This window comes from Mustela nivalis (assembly GCF_964662115.1).
Source record: "Mustela nivalis genome assembly, chromosome: 14".
Lineage (NCBI taxonomy): Eukaryota > Metazoa > Chordata > Mammalia > Carnivora > Mustelidae > Mustela > Mustela nivalis.
This window is the reverse complement of record NC_139033.1, coordinates 12,619,506-12,634,615: the sequence shown is the minus strand read 5'-3', so window position 1 is coordinate 12,634,615 and position 15,110 is coordinate 12,619,506. Positions and strand designations below refer to the sequence as shown.

The 15,110-nt window shown below is 54.5% G+C and overlaps 1 protein-coding gene across 10 annotated transcripts in view; it reads left to right on the top strand.

Moving 5' to 3' along the window:
* The window catches only part of KDM2B (lysine demethylase 2B), a 129,886-nt gene that overhangs the window by 49,034 nt on the left and 65,742 nt on the right, over positions 1-15,110 (top strand). For all 10 annotated transcript variants that reach the window (XM_082698315.1, XM_082698316.1, XM_082698308.1 and 7 more), the window contains 4 exons: positions 236-329; positions 1,332-1,485; positions 8,974-9,089; positions 14,783-14,909. In XM_082698315.1, coding sequence (XP_082554441.1) covers positions 236-329; positions 1,332-1,485; positions 8,974-9,089; positions 14,783-14,909 — 491 coding nt within the window. The remainder of the gene's footprint in view (positions 1-235; positions 330-1,331; positions 1,486-8,973; positions 9,090-14,782; positions 14,910-15,110) is intronic.

Below are 15,110 nucleotides of genomic sequence, written 5' to 3'. Positions count from 1 at the left end.
CTTGAAAACCCAGATGCCTCCCCCAGCCTTGGGGGCAGGTGGCCAATGCTTGAGATGCGTCATCTGATCACTGGGGCTTCCCCTAGGGGGAACTCCGGTTAGAATTGGGTTTAAAAAGAAAAGAAAAGTCCCCAGTGTTAGCATTTATAAAAGGGCAGCAGGTCAGACACCTCCAGTGATTCAGGACCTGAATGATTTTTCCTGCCCTCCCCATCCCCCCGCTTCTGTGCCGCAGGTACTGTCTGATGAGCGTGAAAGGCTGTTTCACTGACTTCCACATCGACTTCGGAGGCACTTCCGTTTGGTACCATGTTTTCCGGGGTGGGAAGGTGAGTTGAGCCGAGTCTCCTGGACTTCTGCACATCCCTGCCTGGTTCCTTCGCGGAGGGGCTCTCGCTCCGCCCTCCGCGCTGTCCTCCCCGCCCTGCGCATCCAGGGGCTCCTGCCCCGCCCACTTTCAGGACCACCTCCCCACTCCCTGTCTCCTCCTGGAGGGGAGGATTCCGCTCAGCCCTTCTGCATCACATCCGGTTACCTGTCCTACACCTGCTCCCCCAGTCCAGTGTTCCAAGCACCTCCAGCCAGATCACAACTCCAGCCTGGGTGCCCAAGAGCTCCCAGCCTTCCCTCTGCGCGCTGTGGTTTCCAGCCTCAGCGCGAAGACCGACCGTTTAACTTAAAAGTCTAGTTGCCGGCACCACCTGCCTCCAAGAACATTTTATCTGAGGGACAGACGTCGCCCAGAGAGAGGAGGTGGTGGTGCGTGCTTTCAGGATGTTACTGCTGCTTTTGCTTCTGAGTGTGGCCCGCACGGACGTGGGCGCTCCGTCAGCGGACGCGTGTCGCCCCGCTTGTCTGGGTTTGTGTGTGTGCGTTTGTTTTAACCAAACATGTTGGAAGAAATTCTGGGTAGGAAGTCATCCTACTTGGTTCCAGATGTTTTTCCTCCCTCTGCAGAGTGAGCACAGGCTGAGTTTATTTATTGGACCGTTTTTTCATACAACTTAGGAAATTCCCTTCCTCTCCTTCCCTTACCTCCCCAGCGAGCCTGTGGCTCCGGAGAAAGAATGTTCCACCCAGTCGAGGAGCTCTACCCACCCTGATGTTTGAGCGGGAATGGAGAGTCCCTAGAGGCAGGCAGAGGGTGTTCCAGAAGGGTGGCACAGCCTCCCCGCCATCCCAGAGACCCTTTGGGCCTGGGCCTGGAGGCGGTCCCCTGTCCTCCCTGCTTCCAGGCAGGTAGGGCTGTCTCCTTGGGCTGTGGCACAGCCTGGAAGGAATCCAGGACTTTGGCCCGGATCTTCAGCTGATTGCCTCCTTTTCCTCCCAAGATCTTTTGGCTGATTCCTCCAACCCTGCACAATTTGGCACTGTACGAGGAGTGGGTGCTGTCAGGAAAACAGAGTGACATCTTCCTGGGAGACCGCGTGGAGCGATGCCAAAGAATTGAGCTGAAACAGGGCTACACGTTTTTCATCCCTTCCGGTAGGTTCCGGCAAGGCTGGCGCCGGGCTCTCTCTCGGCCCCTGGCTCTCCTGTGGCCTTAGCCAGGGTTCTGGGCCAGGCGACAGGATTGTGGCCACTGGGAGTCCCTGAGAAAAGCAGGCCTCGGGCTGCAGGGAGAAGTAGCCCCTGTCTCTCTCACGTCTAGCCTGTGTCTCCCTGCCTGTGGGCTAGAATTCACTCTTGGGAAAAAGCCTAGTGTCCTTCCTCAGGGGAAGGTGAGTGGCTCCCCCCGGGACGTACTGTGGAGATTCCTGTGTGACGGGGTGATGTGGTGCTGTGGGGAGGGGGGTGGGCTCACCCCCTTGAAGGAGGAATTGGGTTGTTTTACCCAAAGAAGCAATGTATGGTAATGGCAGTCCCGGGCAGGTTCTGGGGAAGGGCGGGCCCCGGAGTGGGGGGTCTTGTCTTCTAAGGGCGCCTGAAAGCCTAGGGAATGGGCAGAGGGGAATCTAGCTTTGGGCAAGGACCCAACGTGGCAGCCTCCTTCTGCAGCACAAGGTGAAAAGTAGTAAAGGGTCAATGTCCACTCTTGTACTTGGAGTCCCACCCCCCACCCCCACCAAAAAAAAGAAATTAAGAAGAAAAGAAAAAAAGAAATTGCGGCTACAAGTACAGTGGGGGGCGGTAATTCAGAGCACCGGCCCCGGAGCCAGACTGAACGGCTTTCGTTTGAATTTCAGCTCTGGTGCTTATGAGCTGTGAGTTTATGGGAGTGAGTTAAGCTCTCTGTGCCTCGGTGTTCTTGTCTGTAAAATGGGAGTGAGACTTCCCAGGGTGGTAGTGAGGACCGAGTGAGCTGAAACCTCCATGCCTCAGCTCTCCGGTGATGGACTGAGGGCTTTTGGGCAGCTACAGGCTGAGGCACCAGTGAGTATGACAGATGCCCTAGGGGTCAGGGAGTGCAGTTTTTGGTGGCATTAACAGTAACATTTTACCCAGGATGAGGGAGGTGACAGTCCCGCTGTATTAAATGAGGGGGTCCGGTCACATGTAGGAAGTTGTGCTCCTTTTGGTCACTATACTTTGGAGAGTGAGTTGACCTAGATATGGGAGTCTGAATGACACATCAGGTGAGATGAATTTGAAGGAGGAATTGGATGGTTTGATCTGGGGAAGTAATAGTGAATGGGAACAGCTGTCAGCTGGTTGAAAGATCTTCTCCTGGAAGAAGAGATACAGCCAAGTGGTGGAATGATTTGCTCTGCTAGGTAGTGAGCTCCCTGTCACTGGATGTATACAAGCAGAGGCTATGTATATGACTGTGCTAAGGAGCCTGCAGGGAATTTGCCACTGAGTGGGGACTTGAACCTTAGGAGTATCCTTTGAAGCAACTAAGATCCATGATGGAGAATCTGGTCACACTTAGGTTTCTGAGAGTGGTCTTGGAAGCTGGCCTTGGGTCTGGATGTGAAGCACTAGTGTCAAGTGAAGAGGGGGCTGTTATGGTAGCATCTCCCACCGAGGAGATGGGGTCTGCACACTTGGGCTTTTCCAGAAAGTTGAGCAGAAGGCAGAGATTTCACTATTAGAGAAACTGGGGGTTTGGAAGTGGCAGGGTTTAGTCGGGGAGACTTTGTTACCATGGTCCCAGGTCCATCCTCAGACTTGGGGAGGGGAGGGACCGCTCCTTGAGACAGGAAGGGGTGGTGCAGTGGGTGGGCAGAGAGGCACAGAGACCTCTTAGGTGTGTTCAAGCCACTCTTCATGGGGGTTAGCCATGGTGGATGCAGGGGAACCCTGTCATGTTCTTGGCTTTGCTGCTGACTCTCGTTGTGCCCTGGGGCAGGTCTCGTCCCCTCTCTGTGCCTTAACCATCCCATCTGTACAATGGGAGCAGGATGGCGCTGAACTCTGGAACCTTCCAGGTGCCTCCCAACCTGGTCCCACTGAGCGCAGGCCTCCTGCCCTCCCCGGAAGGACTCCAGGCCTTCTGCACAGCTGGGAGGTGGCTCATTGCTTTCCCTCAGTCCTGGTTGGGACGGGTGTTCATTTTGGTGACTTAGCAGGTTGGAGAAAGTCTTGAGAGGCGGCCTCTGAGTCCCAGCAGGGGTGTGACTGTTTGTTGAAGGCAAGAGGAGGATTTGAACCGCAGCAGCCGGTTGAGTTAGATCCCAGCAAAGACTCCTGGCCCTGAGGGCTGTGAGCGAGACCAGGATGTTCAGGAAGTGAAAAAAGGACAGTTAGAACTTGTCCCCTTCGCAGAGGCAGGGGGTCCATGTGGTTCCCAAGCACTGATTTCTGCAGGGACCAATGAAATTAAAAAAAAAAAAAAAAGTTAGGAGTTTATTGTTACAAACTTGCAATTTTACTAAAGATGGGCGTTAGTTTAAAAACAAAACAAAACAAAAACTACTTGGCATCCACTACTGCTGATTTTCACAAATAGGAGGTGATCCCATTACTAAAAAAGTTGGAAATCCATAATTTTGGAATAAAGTATGGTGGTTTGTATTTGATGGTTTTGAGTTTATGACAGTCGGTGTCATCTTCCTTTTTCTCATTTTCTTATCATCCCAGTGAACACTGAAGGACCAGAGTTCGCCATCGCAGAAGTAGTCGGGCACCTGGGGATTCTCTCCCGAGTCCACACCCCCTGACCTGTGGGCAGACACACAGCTGGGGGTCGGGGGAGCTGGAGTGTGGCTTTGGGTGGAGAGTGGAGAGCTGGCCTTGGGGAACAAGGCCTGTCTGCATGTGGGTTTTTCTGTGTCCGGAGTAGAGAATCTAATGCTGGCATTTCTCACTTCTGACAATGATTTTTGTCCCCACAGTGCGATCTTAGACAGGTGTCCTCCTACCTCATGCTGGCCTCGTGTGTCCCTGTGGGTCATTCAGCAGGTCTTCAACTCTGAAGTCTAAACCGGGAGGCTGCTGGGTTGGGAGGGTTTTTAAATGTTACAGTAACTTTGTGAGATGCGATTTAACTCTTCCTTCTTGTGTCTGGGGTGAAAAGCTGGGTAAAGGCTGTGCTGCGGGGGGTCGTGGTGCTCAGGACTCATTCCTGGGTGGTCCTAGAAAGCTGCATGGAAGAGGAAGACTTGAAGGTGGCCGAGGCCTCGCCAGGGCCCACAGTCAGGGTCAGGAGCGGCTGGCTGGTCACCCAGATTCAGCCTGATCGCGAGGTGGATGGAAAGCTAGAGGTGGAAATCATCCCCAAGGAATTAGAGGTCAGATGGACTCAGTGACATCTTTTTCCTTCATGTGATGCGTGTGGCCAGTGCCCTGACCATGTGGATGGGCTAGCCTCCCCTGGCTGCACCAGCTTAGGTGAACGATGGCTAATGGTCATAATAACATACTAGCAAGCCGCAAACATTTTGCGTATATTACTTACCTTCTTCATAAGCATTGGGGGAGAAACTTATTTCCTCCTGCCTTTTCTTTAAATAAAGAAAGTTCATGGGGGCGCCTGGCTGACTTAGTTGGTAGAGCATGCGACTCTTGATCTCGGAATTGTGAATTCGAGCCCATAATGGGTATAGAGATTACTTTGAAAAATGAAAAAAAAAAAAAAAAAAAAAAAAAAACAACCTTAAATAAAGAACGTTCCTGAGGCCCAGAGAGGTAAACAAACTAGTCCAAGGTCACACAGTTAATAAGCAACAGAGCAGGGCAAGAACCCAGGTGTGTCTAGTTTCAGAGTTCACCTGGTTCCCCGTTAGTCTGGGAGTCAGTAGACTTAGGATTCAGTCTTCCTTCTCAGCCGTATGGCTTTGGGAGAATTATTTGCTTATTTAACAAATTCTTTAAGGGCCTTCTTGGCAGTGTGGAAGGTCCTAGGGAGGCTGTAAGACACATTCTCTCTGTCCTGAATGTGTCCAGCCAGGTAGTAGCCAGGAGGGGGATTCTAACATAGGGACCTGGGGTCGATGGCTTGGACTGGCCTGAAAGTATTTTCCATCCTTGCTTTGTGGTAAGACTCACCCATGACCAAGGGCGCCTGGGTAGCTCAGTATCCAATTCTTTTTTCTTTTTTTTTTTGAAGACTTTATTTATTTATTTGACAGAGAGAGATCACAAGTAGCAGGCTGAGAGAGAGGGGGAAGCAGGCTCCCTACTGAGCAGAGAGCCCGACTTGGGGCTCGATCCCAGGACCCTGAGATCATGACCTGAGCCGAAGGCAGAGGCTTAACCCACTGAGCCACCCAGGCGCCCCAGCATCCAATTCTTGATTTTGGCTGAGGTCATGATATCTGGGTCATGGGATTGAGACCCAGATTGAGTCCTGCCTCAGGCTCTGGGCTCAGTGGGGATTCCCCCTCCCACGGCTCTCCCTGCTCTCTGGCTCCCTCTAAAACAAGCAAATAAATAAATAAATAAATAAATTCACTCATGACCCCAAATTCATGGGTAGCCCTAGATGTTTCTTAGACTGAGGCCAGTCTGAGGAAAAAGTAACCTGAAGCTACTTAAAGAGTGTTGCATGACTTGGGCCTCAGATGACCCACCTGTAAAATGGGTACAGAGCAGGGAGAGGGCAGCAGTGAAGCAGGCTGGGGAGGCAGAGGGTGGGTGGGCAACACTGGGCAGTTGGTATGCGTCTCCAGCCTGTGAAAGCCAGAGGAGAACGGCCTGGTGGGCCCGTCTTCCTGTTTTTTCTAGAGAAGGAAGCAGTTCAGATTGTCTTGTGAAGTTTCCCCTTTTTTGTAGCACAGGTGGGTCAAACTAAACACGCTCCTGAGTCTGCCGCAGCCTGTGGCCTGTCAGTTTGGGTCCCTGGTACTAGCTGGGAGGTTCTAGAGAGGAGAGGCTGCACCTTGGCAGCTGATCTGCCCAGCCTGGAGCCTGGCTCAGCTCAGGGAGTTCATGAAGGAAGCAGGCCATGGCCCTTCGTGAGGTGCCCCCGAGTTCTGTGACTTCTGGGTTTACCCCTACAGCAGCCACAGAGACAGACAAATGTGGATGGCAGGGTGGGAGGGGGACTTCGGTTTCTGAATCCTGAGTGTCTGGGTTGTGTGATCCACTGTTCCTCAGGTCCCAGAGAACACTTGTCAGTAGGCTCTGTGGGTTGCCTGCTTTCCTTCCTTGACTGGATCTGTCCTTTGTCGCTTGTGTAGAATCACCCCTGTTATTGCCTTCATGTTGTTGGTGATTCTGTTCTGGAAGCAAGAGGCAGATGTCAGCCTCCCCAGCTCAGTCACCAGCCTGGGACACCTGCTCTCTTGTGCTTCCTGGGATGCAGCCAAGGAGACATCATCAGGAGGGTGAGGATGGATGGAGCCTGTGAACGCTATTGTTTCTCCTTCCTGGTTCTTCCTGAGGGAAATGCTCCAAAGTCATGGAGCAGATCTGAGGAAGGCTACGGGGAAGAACTTGGCAGTGACTAACCCGTTTGAGGTGGCCTGGCCCACCTGTGAGGCCCTGGCTTGGGGATTAGAGAAGAGTGGGTAGAAGCTTCTAGAATCCATTGAAATGCCTGGGGGTATAGATTCCCTGCCACTCTGCTTGAAACAGAACCTCTCTTCCGTTTCCCTCTTGGCTCACCGAGTCACTTGCTGGATGAGTTACTAGGGTAACAGGTGTAAGTCAGGTGTATCTGCGTTTCCACCTGATAGGACAGAAGGGAGAGTCTATAAATGCAGACTGACGCGGGCACCAGTGTTCGCAAAGTCTTCAAGATGGACGAGACCACCACGAGTATCAGTGGCAGTTGCTTACATGGACTGAGTTCTTGCTCACCAGGTTCCCCGCATGGGAGGTAGTGATCTCCCTCATTTTACTCGGGCAGATAGAGGCCAGGAGAGGGGGTGGTCAGCTACCCCATAGCACATGGTGAGTCGGCCACGGGACAGTTTCCAGCCCAGGTGTGAGGGGCTGGAGCTTTCTGTGTGGCCCTGGGTGGGCATGTAAGGAGCATAGGAACGGGGCCCTGGATTCTTGGCCCCGTTCAGGCTTCATCCTGCCACGTGCATCTCTTTGACCCTGGCAGTCCTGGGTCCCAGTTCAGGAAATGTTGCTTAAGTCACGTTGCTTAAGCCGTAAGAACAGTCCTGGGCAGTGTAGCTCTGCTCAGCAAAGATAGAAAACGTACAGCCGAGAAAATCAGCTGGCACACAGCTGAGATGGAAAGGCCGAAGCAGATGCGGAAGCCAAGCGGCAGCCACACTTGTCCTGCACGGAGGGGCGAGGGTGATGGGAAGGCGCCCAGGGAACGCGACAAGAGCACACCTGCCCAGCGGAGCCCGAGGTGTGGGGAGCTAGACAGAACCAGGTTACACAGAGCCTTTGTTCCTGTGCTCTGGGCTGGTGCTTGTCCCCGCCCTCCCCCAGGACCGCCAGCTCATCCCACTCCCTGCCCTGCAGGGCAGCACCAGCGCCCCGAGGGTCCCACAGAGGGCAGCAGTGGCCTTGTACCTTTGTTCCTGGCCGCCTTGGACCTGGGGCTGCCTGTGACCCAGGACTGGTGCGTTTGGGGTGGGGGTGGGGCTCTGTAATCGTCCTCCACGCAGACAGACTAACGCACACAGCTCAGAGAAGAGGGGTCAGAGGAGATGTGGATGCCTGGGCCGGGGATCTCGGGGTTGGGGTTGCCCTGTCTGTCCCCTTTCTCCTCTGCCGATCCTGTCTCTCACTGTGAGTCTGTCTGCCTCTCTCTGTCCTTGTCCTACCTCTGTCTGTCTTGTTCCCTCTGCATGTCTCTTTTTGCCTCCCTGGCCTGGTCATGGGACCCGCAGGCCTGGCGGGCTGAGCCTGTGATGGAGTGGCCGGCGGCGTAGGGGTTCCAAAAGGAGGCGCTGCGACCTCGTCCAGCAAGTGACTTGGTTGCAGCATCTGTCCATGGGCGGGGATTATCCTCCTGCCTTTCCCCTAGCTCTGCGCTGTGCCTGTGGGCGGGAGCACATGTGGGTCCGCTGAGCCCTGGAGACATGTACTAGTTACATGTGAGGGAGTCGGGTGGCTCGATATGTCCAGCCTTCAGGGACCAAGCGAGGCCACCGCCCTGGGTTCCAGTCCTTACAGGTGACTTCGGTCTTCTGCACTGCAGACAGGGAAGTGTCTGGGTCCCCCGCAGTGTTCTGGCGGGTGTCACTCCTTAGCTGTGGTCCCAGGCGGTCCTTTGTGATTTCTCCTGAGACTGATGTTGTCTGGGCAGCCGGGAAAGAGGCTCAGGGCCAGCCTGAATGAGAGGGGTGCGGCTCCCTGGCCAGCATGGGGAGGGGAGACGGGGCCTGTCCCCACTGGAGGCTGCAGCAACATGAGGAAGCCTTTGTCAAGGCCCTTCTGCTGCCCACCACTGTCTCGCGCCACCCAGGGGTCAATGCCTGTGGTCGTCCTTCGGGGCTGTGTGTCCGAGCCCTGTCGGCCAGCCCGGAACTGTGCCTTCTGGGTCAGGCAGCCCAGGGATCCTCAGCTGTGGCCCTGGCTGCCCCCCTGGGCCTCCTGGGCCCTTGTGCGTGCTTCCATGGATGACCTCCCCAGGGGTCCGGGAGCCCGCGGCTGACCCTGCCTGTGCCCTCCCCGCCCCAGGTTGGATCCATGCCGTCTACACCCCTGTAGACTCTCTGGTATTTGGCGGAAACATCCTGCACAGCTTTAACGTGCCCATGCAGCTGCGGATCTACGAGATCGAGGACAGAACACGGGTAAGGAGGCTTCCTTCTCTCCCGGCGGGATTGCCCAAGCCCCTGAGCCCTGCCTGGCGCTCGGGGTGTGTGGGGACAAGTCGTTCCAAAGTCCTCCGTGGTTCCCCCCTCCCTCCCGTCCGGTGCCTCAAGCAGGGCCTTGGTCCTTGCGGGGGGGCTGTCTGTAAGAGCCCCACCCAGAGCCCCTGGAGTTTCTGTTCATCTCCAGGCCAGTGGCAGCCAAAACCCCCTCGTCAAAGAGGAAGCATCTAGTGAGGAAACGCTGTGAGATACTGGGAACCCTGCCTCTTCCTTCTTCTCGGGTGTAGACAGGGATGCACAGGAGTTGGGGGGGATTTTGGGGTGGTTATGGCTGTGGTTCGGAGGGGAGCTTAGAAAGGTCAGCTCTTGGCCATGTGTCGCCTCCCATCCAGGGACCCCAAATGTGATATCACGCCCCGAGGAAGCCAGTATCTGTATGGTCTCTGAGCTCTGTCCCCATGTCTGCTTGCAGGCGGCGGGGGCTGGGCTTTTCCTTGTGACTGTGATGGTCACAGCTTCTCAGACATAGCGTCTCCCCCACTCCCATCCCCCAGGACCGGGACTGAGGCTGAGACACCTGACGTGTGCCCCGTGTGCCCTCCACGTCGCTCTGTTCCACAAGCTTCCCCTGGGGAGCACTGGCTGCTCGCGTCTACACCCGCTTTCCCACTGTGGAGCTGGGCCAAGGGTCCCAAGGCAGTTGAGAGGCAGATTGAGGGCGGGAAACTGGGGTCAAGAGGGCCCCTTCTTTCTCCTTTTTCCTTACAGTTGTTCACATATTCCCTTTTTCCTGTTGAGCTAGAACGCGCATAGCACATGAGCGACCGGTTACGCTGTGCGACTCCACGGGATTTAGCCCATCCACAGCCTTGCGCAGCTGCCGCCTCTAACTCAAGGACATTCTCATCACCCCGGAAGGAAACCCCCTACTCATTAGCAGTCACCTTCCATAGCCACCCCTCTCCCCCCCATAAGCCTGTGGCAACCAACAGTCTGCTTTCTGCCTTCACAGATTGGCCTGTCACTGGACGTTGCACAGACATGGAATCCTGTCCTGTGTCCTTTTGTGATTAGTTTCTGTCACTTCTCACTTCTGTCTTCGGGGTTCATCCGCGATGTAGCCGGGGTCATTGCTTCATCCCTTTTTATGGCTGAGTCACAGTTCCCCGTGTGGACGGACCACACCACATCTTCCTGGGTTTTGCCTCAGAGGAGGCTTTTTTGCCCCAGAGAGGTGTGGTCGTGTCTGGACTCTGCAGAAGCCATTCCCTTGAGGCAGATGCCCTGGGCCCAGGGTCCCCACTTTTCTTGGTCTAGTTTCTAGGCCCAGGGCTGCCAGAATCACATACGTGAACCAGAACTTAGCTACTGTGTTGTGTCTGACTTCTCAAACCGTCCTGATGGCATTGAGGGACTGTGTCCAGGGGTTTCCTGGGAACAACCTGAGCTCTGTTCAGTGGTCAGGTTGTCGTCCCAGAGCAACTGTGCGTCTTCAGTGATGGGTTTGCTGCCGGGTCTGCAGAGACTGGGTCTTGTTTTGTGGATTTTCGCACCTCTTTTCTCTGTTGCCCGCCCACCATTCCTTTCCAGGTCTGGGGGAGGCTGCCCTGTGAGTGGTCCTCCCATAGTCTGGGTCAAGTGCGGTCTGGGGCTCCGGCCAGCTGTTCCCTGGCCAGCCCTGAAGAATGGGCCAGTTTGCGTTATGAGCAGACTAGGGAGTATGGGATAAAAAAGGAGAAATCCAGAAGTGAGGCCCATGACTTTCCAGCCAATTCCTGAAAGCCAGAATCAGGCTGGGATTTCTAAAGGCTTTGGCAACTTGCTTGGCAGCTGTCCCCCTCCCCCAGGGGATCCGGATTGTCCGCTCTCAGTGGATTTGGGCCCCATCCTTCCATCAGGAGTCCAGCTCCCCTCCTCTGCTCGGAGGGAGGGAGGAGGGAGAGTAATAGTGTGGAACCCTCGGCATCACAGTGAGCGCCTGGAGACTCTCAGGTCCATGTTGAGATGAGCACGGCAGGGTCCCCTCCCCCAAGGCCCACTCTCCCTGTCATCTGAGTGGGCGCCCCATCTGGTTTCCCTGAAGCAGGTTGCTGGGCGGGGGGCTGGCGGGCAGGCTGGGCTGGAAGCAGCAGCAGGCTGTTTAATCTGCTTTGATTTCTGGTCTTTGGAGAGGGCTTGGCTACAGGGCCCAATTGTTTATGTCTTAGGAGCCAAGGCAGACAAAAGATGCTGGGGAGAGAGCACTGGAAGCCAGATAAAATGCCAGGGCTCCTTGTCAGCTCGCTACAGCTTAATTCCTTACATCCCTGTGAGCTTTCTTAAGGGATCTTAAGAAGGTTATGGCCATTTAAAAATAGTTTTTCAAGAGTCCCTAAAACGGGGCTTTGCTTGGAAACCAAAGGCGGGGGTGGGGGTGGGGGGGGAGGGGCGGGGGGGAGACAGGAAACTGTCAGTCTTTAAGCCCTGTGGTGTGGATTTGTCTTAAAAAAAGAATTTGCCTTTGTGGCCCAAGGAGGGGATCCCCCCTCCCATCCAGACCAGGGGAACCCCAATGGTCTCCTATGTTTAGGAAGCTGCATCTCTGCTAGCTAGGATTTGAATTTGGGTGGGGGGGGGGGGTTGGGTGATACTGCCGCTGGGGCCCTGCCCTTCCCCGGGCCTGGTGGTTTCCAGTGTGTAGACACCCACACGTATCTTCCCCTATGCAGAGTAAACCCTCTCATTGTAAAGATGTGGGGGGGGAGCCACACCAAGGACCGGATGTGTTGCATGTTTATTATGTGAAGAGAACGTCTCGACAACTCTCACTACGTATTTTTAACGCCAGTTAGCTTGATAAGGGACAGGGATGGTCCAGTTGATCATTCATTAAACTGCCGTCTCTCTTACGTTTATCTTTTTTTCCCCCCCAATGGCTCTAGTGAAGGCAGCTTTCTCAGGAAAGGTAACGCCGCACGCTCCATTCCGTCTCAGCCAGTGAATCTATTTGGAAATTGCAAATAATTTTCCCTTCCTCTCCTCTTTTCCTCCGCCATTGGATTTTTTTTTTTTTCCCATTGACTTTTTTTTTTTTTCCAGGAGAAAAACAAATTTTAAGATACTTCCACCCACCCTCATATTTTAGTTTTTCAAGTCCCCTGAGGCCTGGGAGTTCTCAATGCACCAAAACGCCTTTGGTTCTGATCTCCCGAGGTCGCTCAGCTGTAAGAGGAAGGGCTAAGGCCAAGTGCTACTCGCAGGGGCCTTTGGGAACTCAAAGCTACCCCTTGAGATCGGCTCATAGACTGATCATCCCCTAGGCTGGGAGCGCTGCATGCTTTCTGAACTGCCTTGCCTTTTGGTGAACAACTCAATTTGGTGAGGCTCCGAGTCTGTCAACAAATAATGTTGAGCAATCGTGTGTTTAATGTTCCCAGGCATGTGGCTGAGACCTTTTGAAGGCGAAGGGTGGAAGGCGACAACCCGTTTGTAAGTCAATTCTTTGCCCATTTTGTTTCCTGCCGTGCTCTCTTGGAAAAAAAAAAATAAAAAGAAAAGAAAAAATTTGAATTCCTTCATCAGCATTTGTTTTCACCCAGCTGGTTTCCCTTGGGTTCAGCAACAATGAGGGGAGACTTCTCTTCCTCTCCTGATAGACAGCCAAAAAATATATTTTTTTTTCCTGATCTAGAAAAAGTCTCAGGCGCCGCGGTGCCCTGCCGTGCGGAGTGGCTCGCATGGTTTCCCAAAATTTGTAAGGTCAAAAGCAACTTCAGAGTCTTACCAATCAAATCTGAAGTCAGGAGATGTGAGTAAGGGTCCGTCCGAGAAGAGGCGGGCTTGCCCGTCCTCAGCCTGCTCTGTAGGTATTGGCAATTGGTTTCAAAGTTTCTTGGTCCTTGCTCTGGAGTGGGGGTAGGGCTGAGGCTCCTGGACCCCTCCTCACAGGAGGTCAGGGTCTGTCTCAGTCTGAAGTGACCCTCTCCTTTTTAAACTCCGAAGGGCAGTGATTCAGTGACAGTGAAAAAGGATTACTGCTATCCCAGCATTCAAACCAGGGTTCTCAGGAAAGTAGCTGGAGCCAAGGAAACCGCTAGATGTTCCCAACTCCATGCATCCCCCCGGAGGAGCTCAAAAGCATGCGGCGGCCAGGATCTCATTCCAGCACATACCATCCACCAGAGGTGGGGAGGTCGAATGGACCCAATAAGCAGATGGGAGAAGTGAGACCGCCCCAGACATGGGAAAAGGGCCTCACGGTTGAACACTGACTGAGTCAGCGGGACCTGGGGTGGCCGGGGGACTGAGCTGGGACTCTCAGAGAGGGCAGAATTGGGACCTTTTCCAGGTGGGCACTGTGAGAGAGGCAGGAGACTGGTATTTTAGGGCAGAGGACTGAGGTCTGCTTGTTTTTGCCTTCATCCCACACGTAGAATGTTGCCTGTAGACTGTTGCAAGAAAGTTGGGACCTTGTCCTTGGCTTAACGTTGAACTCCCTGGATTTCTGGAAGGTAGGAGAGGTGAAGAGGGGTCTCTGGCACCCGCAGAGATCCCCGGAGGCAGACACACCCTTGGCAACAGGGCAGGAGAGCAGGTCCGGAGTGAGTGTGGACCTGTAGGATCTAGCTTTGGAAAAGAGGGCTTAGTCCCTCTGGGGGAGACAGGGACTAGCCACTCACTGCCCTCATTCCTCACTTACCGGCTCAGGATGAAGCTTCCGGAAGGTTCATCTGTGCAGGGCCGTCAGTGTAATTGCTTCCTTTGCCATCTTGCTCTGCCATCTCGTCCATATAGACCCCGTGCTTCCACCCATCAGAATTCTCTTGGAGCCCAGGCCTGGAGCCCCGGCCTTTTCCCGGTTCTGATGCATAAAGCTCTCTGCACCTGCACTTCCTCCCCTATAAGAAGTGGCCCGAAGGGGATCCCCATCTGGACCCCTGCTCCAGACCCGGGCGTGTGTCTCCTGGTGTTAGAGCCACCCCAGGTCACCCTGGGGACTTTTGTCAGAGGGAATCCTCTGGGGATACAGACTGGGGAGTGCCAGGTGGTTGTCTGGGAGGAGCTGGAGGTGCAGGAGGTGGGACCCTCTAAGGCCCCGCCCCTGGAGGTAGGCGAGGCCACACCCCTCCCTCGTCATTGGTCCTCCCGGTGTTGCCTCCCTCCCAGAGTGCAGGAGATGCTTGATAGCCGGTCTCGGTCTAATTGGGGGGGGGGGGGTCGATTTCTGTCTTTCAAGGGGCAGGGAGGGATAGCAGAGTCTGTTCAAGAATTTTTGAGAACAAGGAGGAGCCTGTGTTTGTTGTAGCTGGAATCAGGCTCACATCCGCAGGTACCCGCACCCTCCGTCAGCAGGTCAGGGGACAACTGTTTCTCTGCATCTCACAGAAGCACAAAGTGGACCCCATCCGCCTTCCCCTGGCGGCCTGCAGCTCGGGGAGCTTTGAAATGATGCTCTCACACAGGCCTCTTTCTCCCCTCTTCCTCCTCATTTGTGCATGCTACTGGTATCTTGCCCCTTCCAGCGCCTCTCTCCTGCCTTCTAGCCCGCCTCCCCCATTTCCCCCTCACACCATTTGTGCTCTTGTTAAGATGGTGAAAATAACTCCCGCAGAAACCCCCTCCCCCCTGTTTTCTCCCTTGGTTCTCCTTTGCCCCCCAGAAACTGACTTCCACCCCTGGGTCTTTGCTTTCAGGTGCAGCCCAAATTTCGCTACCCCTTCTACTATGAGATGTGCTGGTATGTCTTGGAAAGATACGTGTACTGTGTGACCCAGCGGTCCTACCTCACTCAGGAATACCAGAGAGAATCAATGCTTATTGGTGAGTGAAATGTGGGCTCGGCCGTCTCCTCTGCTCAGCTGGGCAGGAAGAATGTTTTCAGTGTGGCCCTTGAGAGTCTCTGGGTTTCTGGAATACTTTTGAGCCAGAGTGTCGGCCAGACTCCTGGAGACCCCTTAGGAGGGGAAGCCATCCTTGTCAACTTCCCATGTGGAATAAAGAGTCCAAGAAAATGAGATCGTG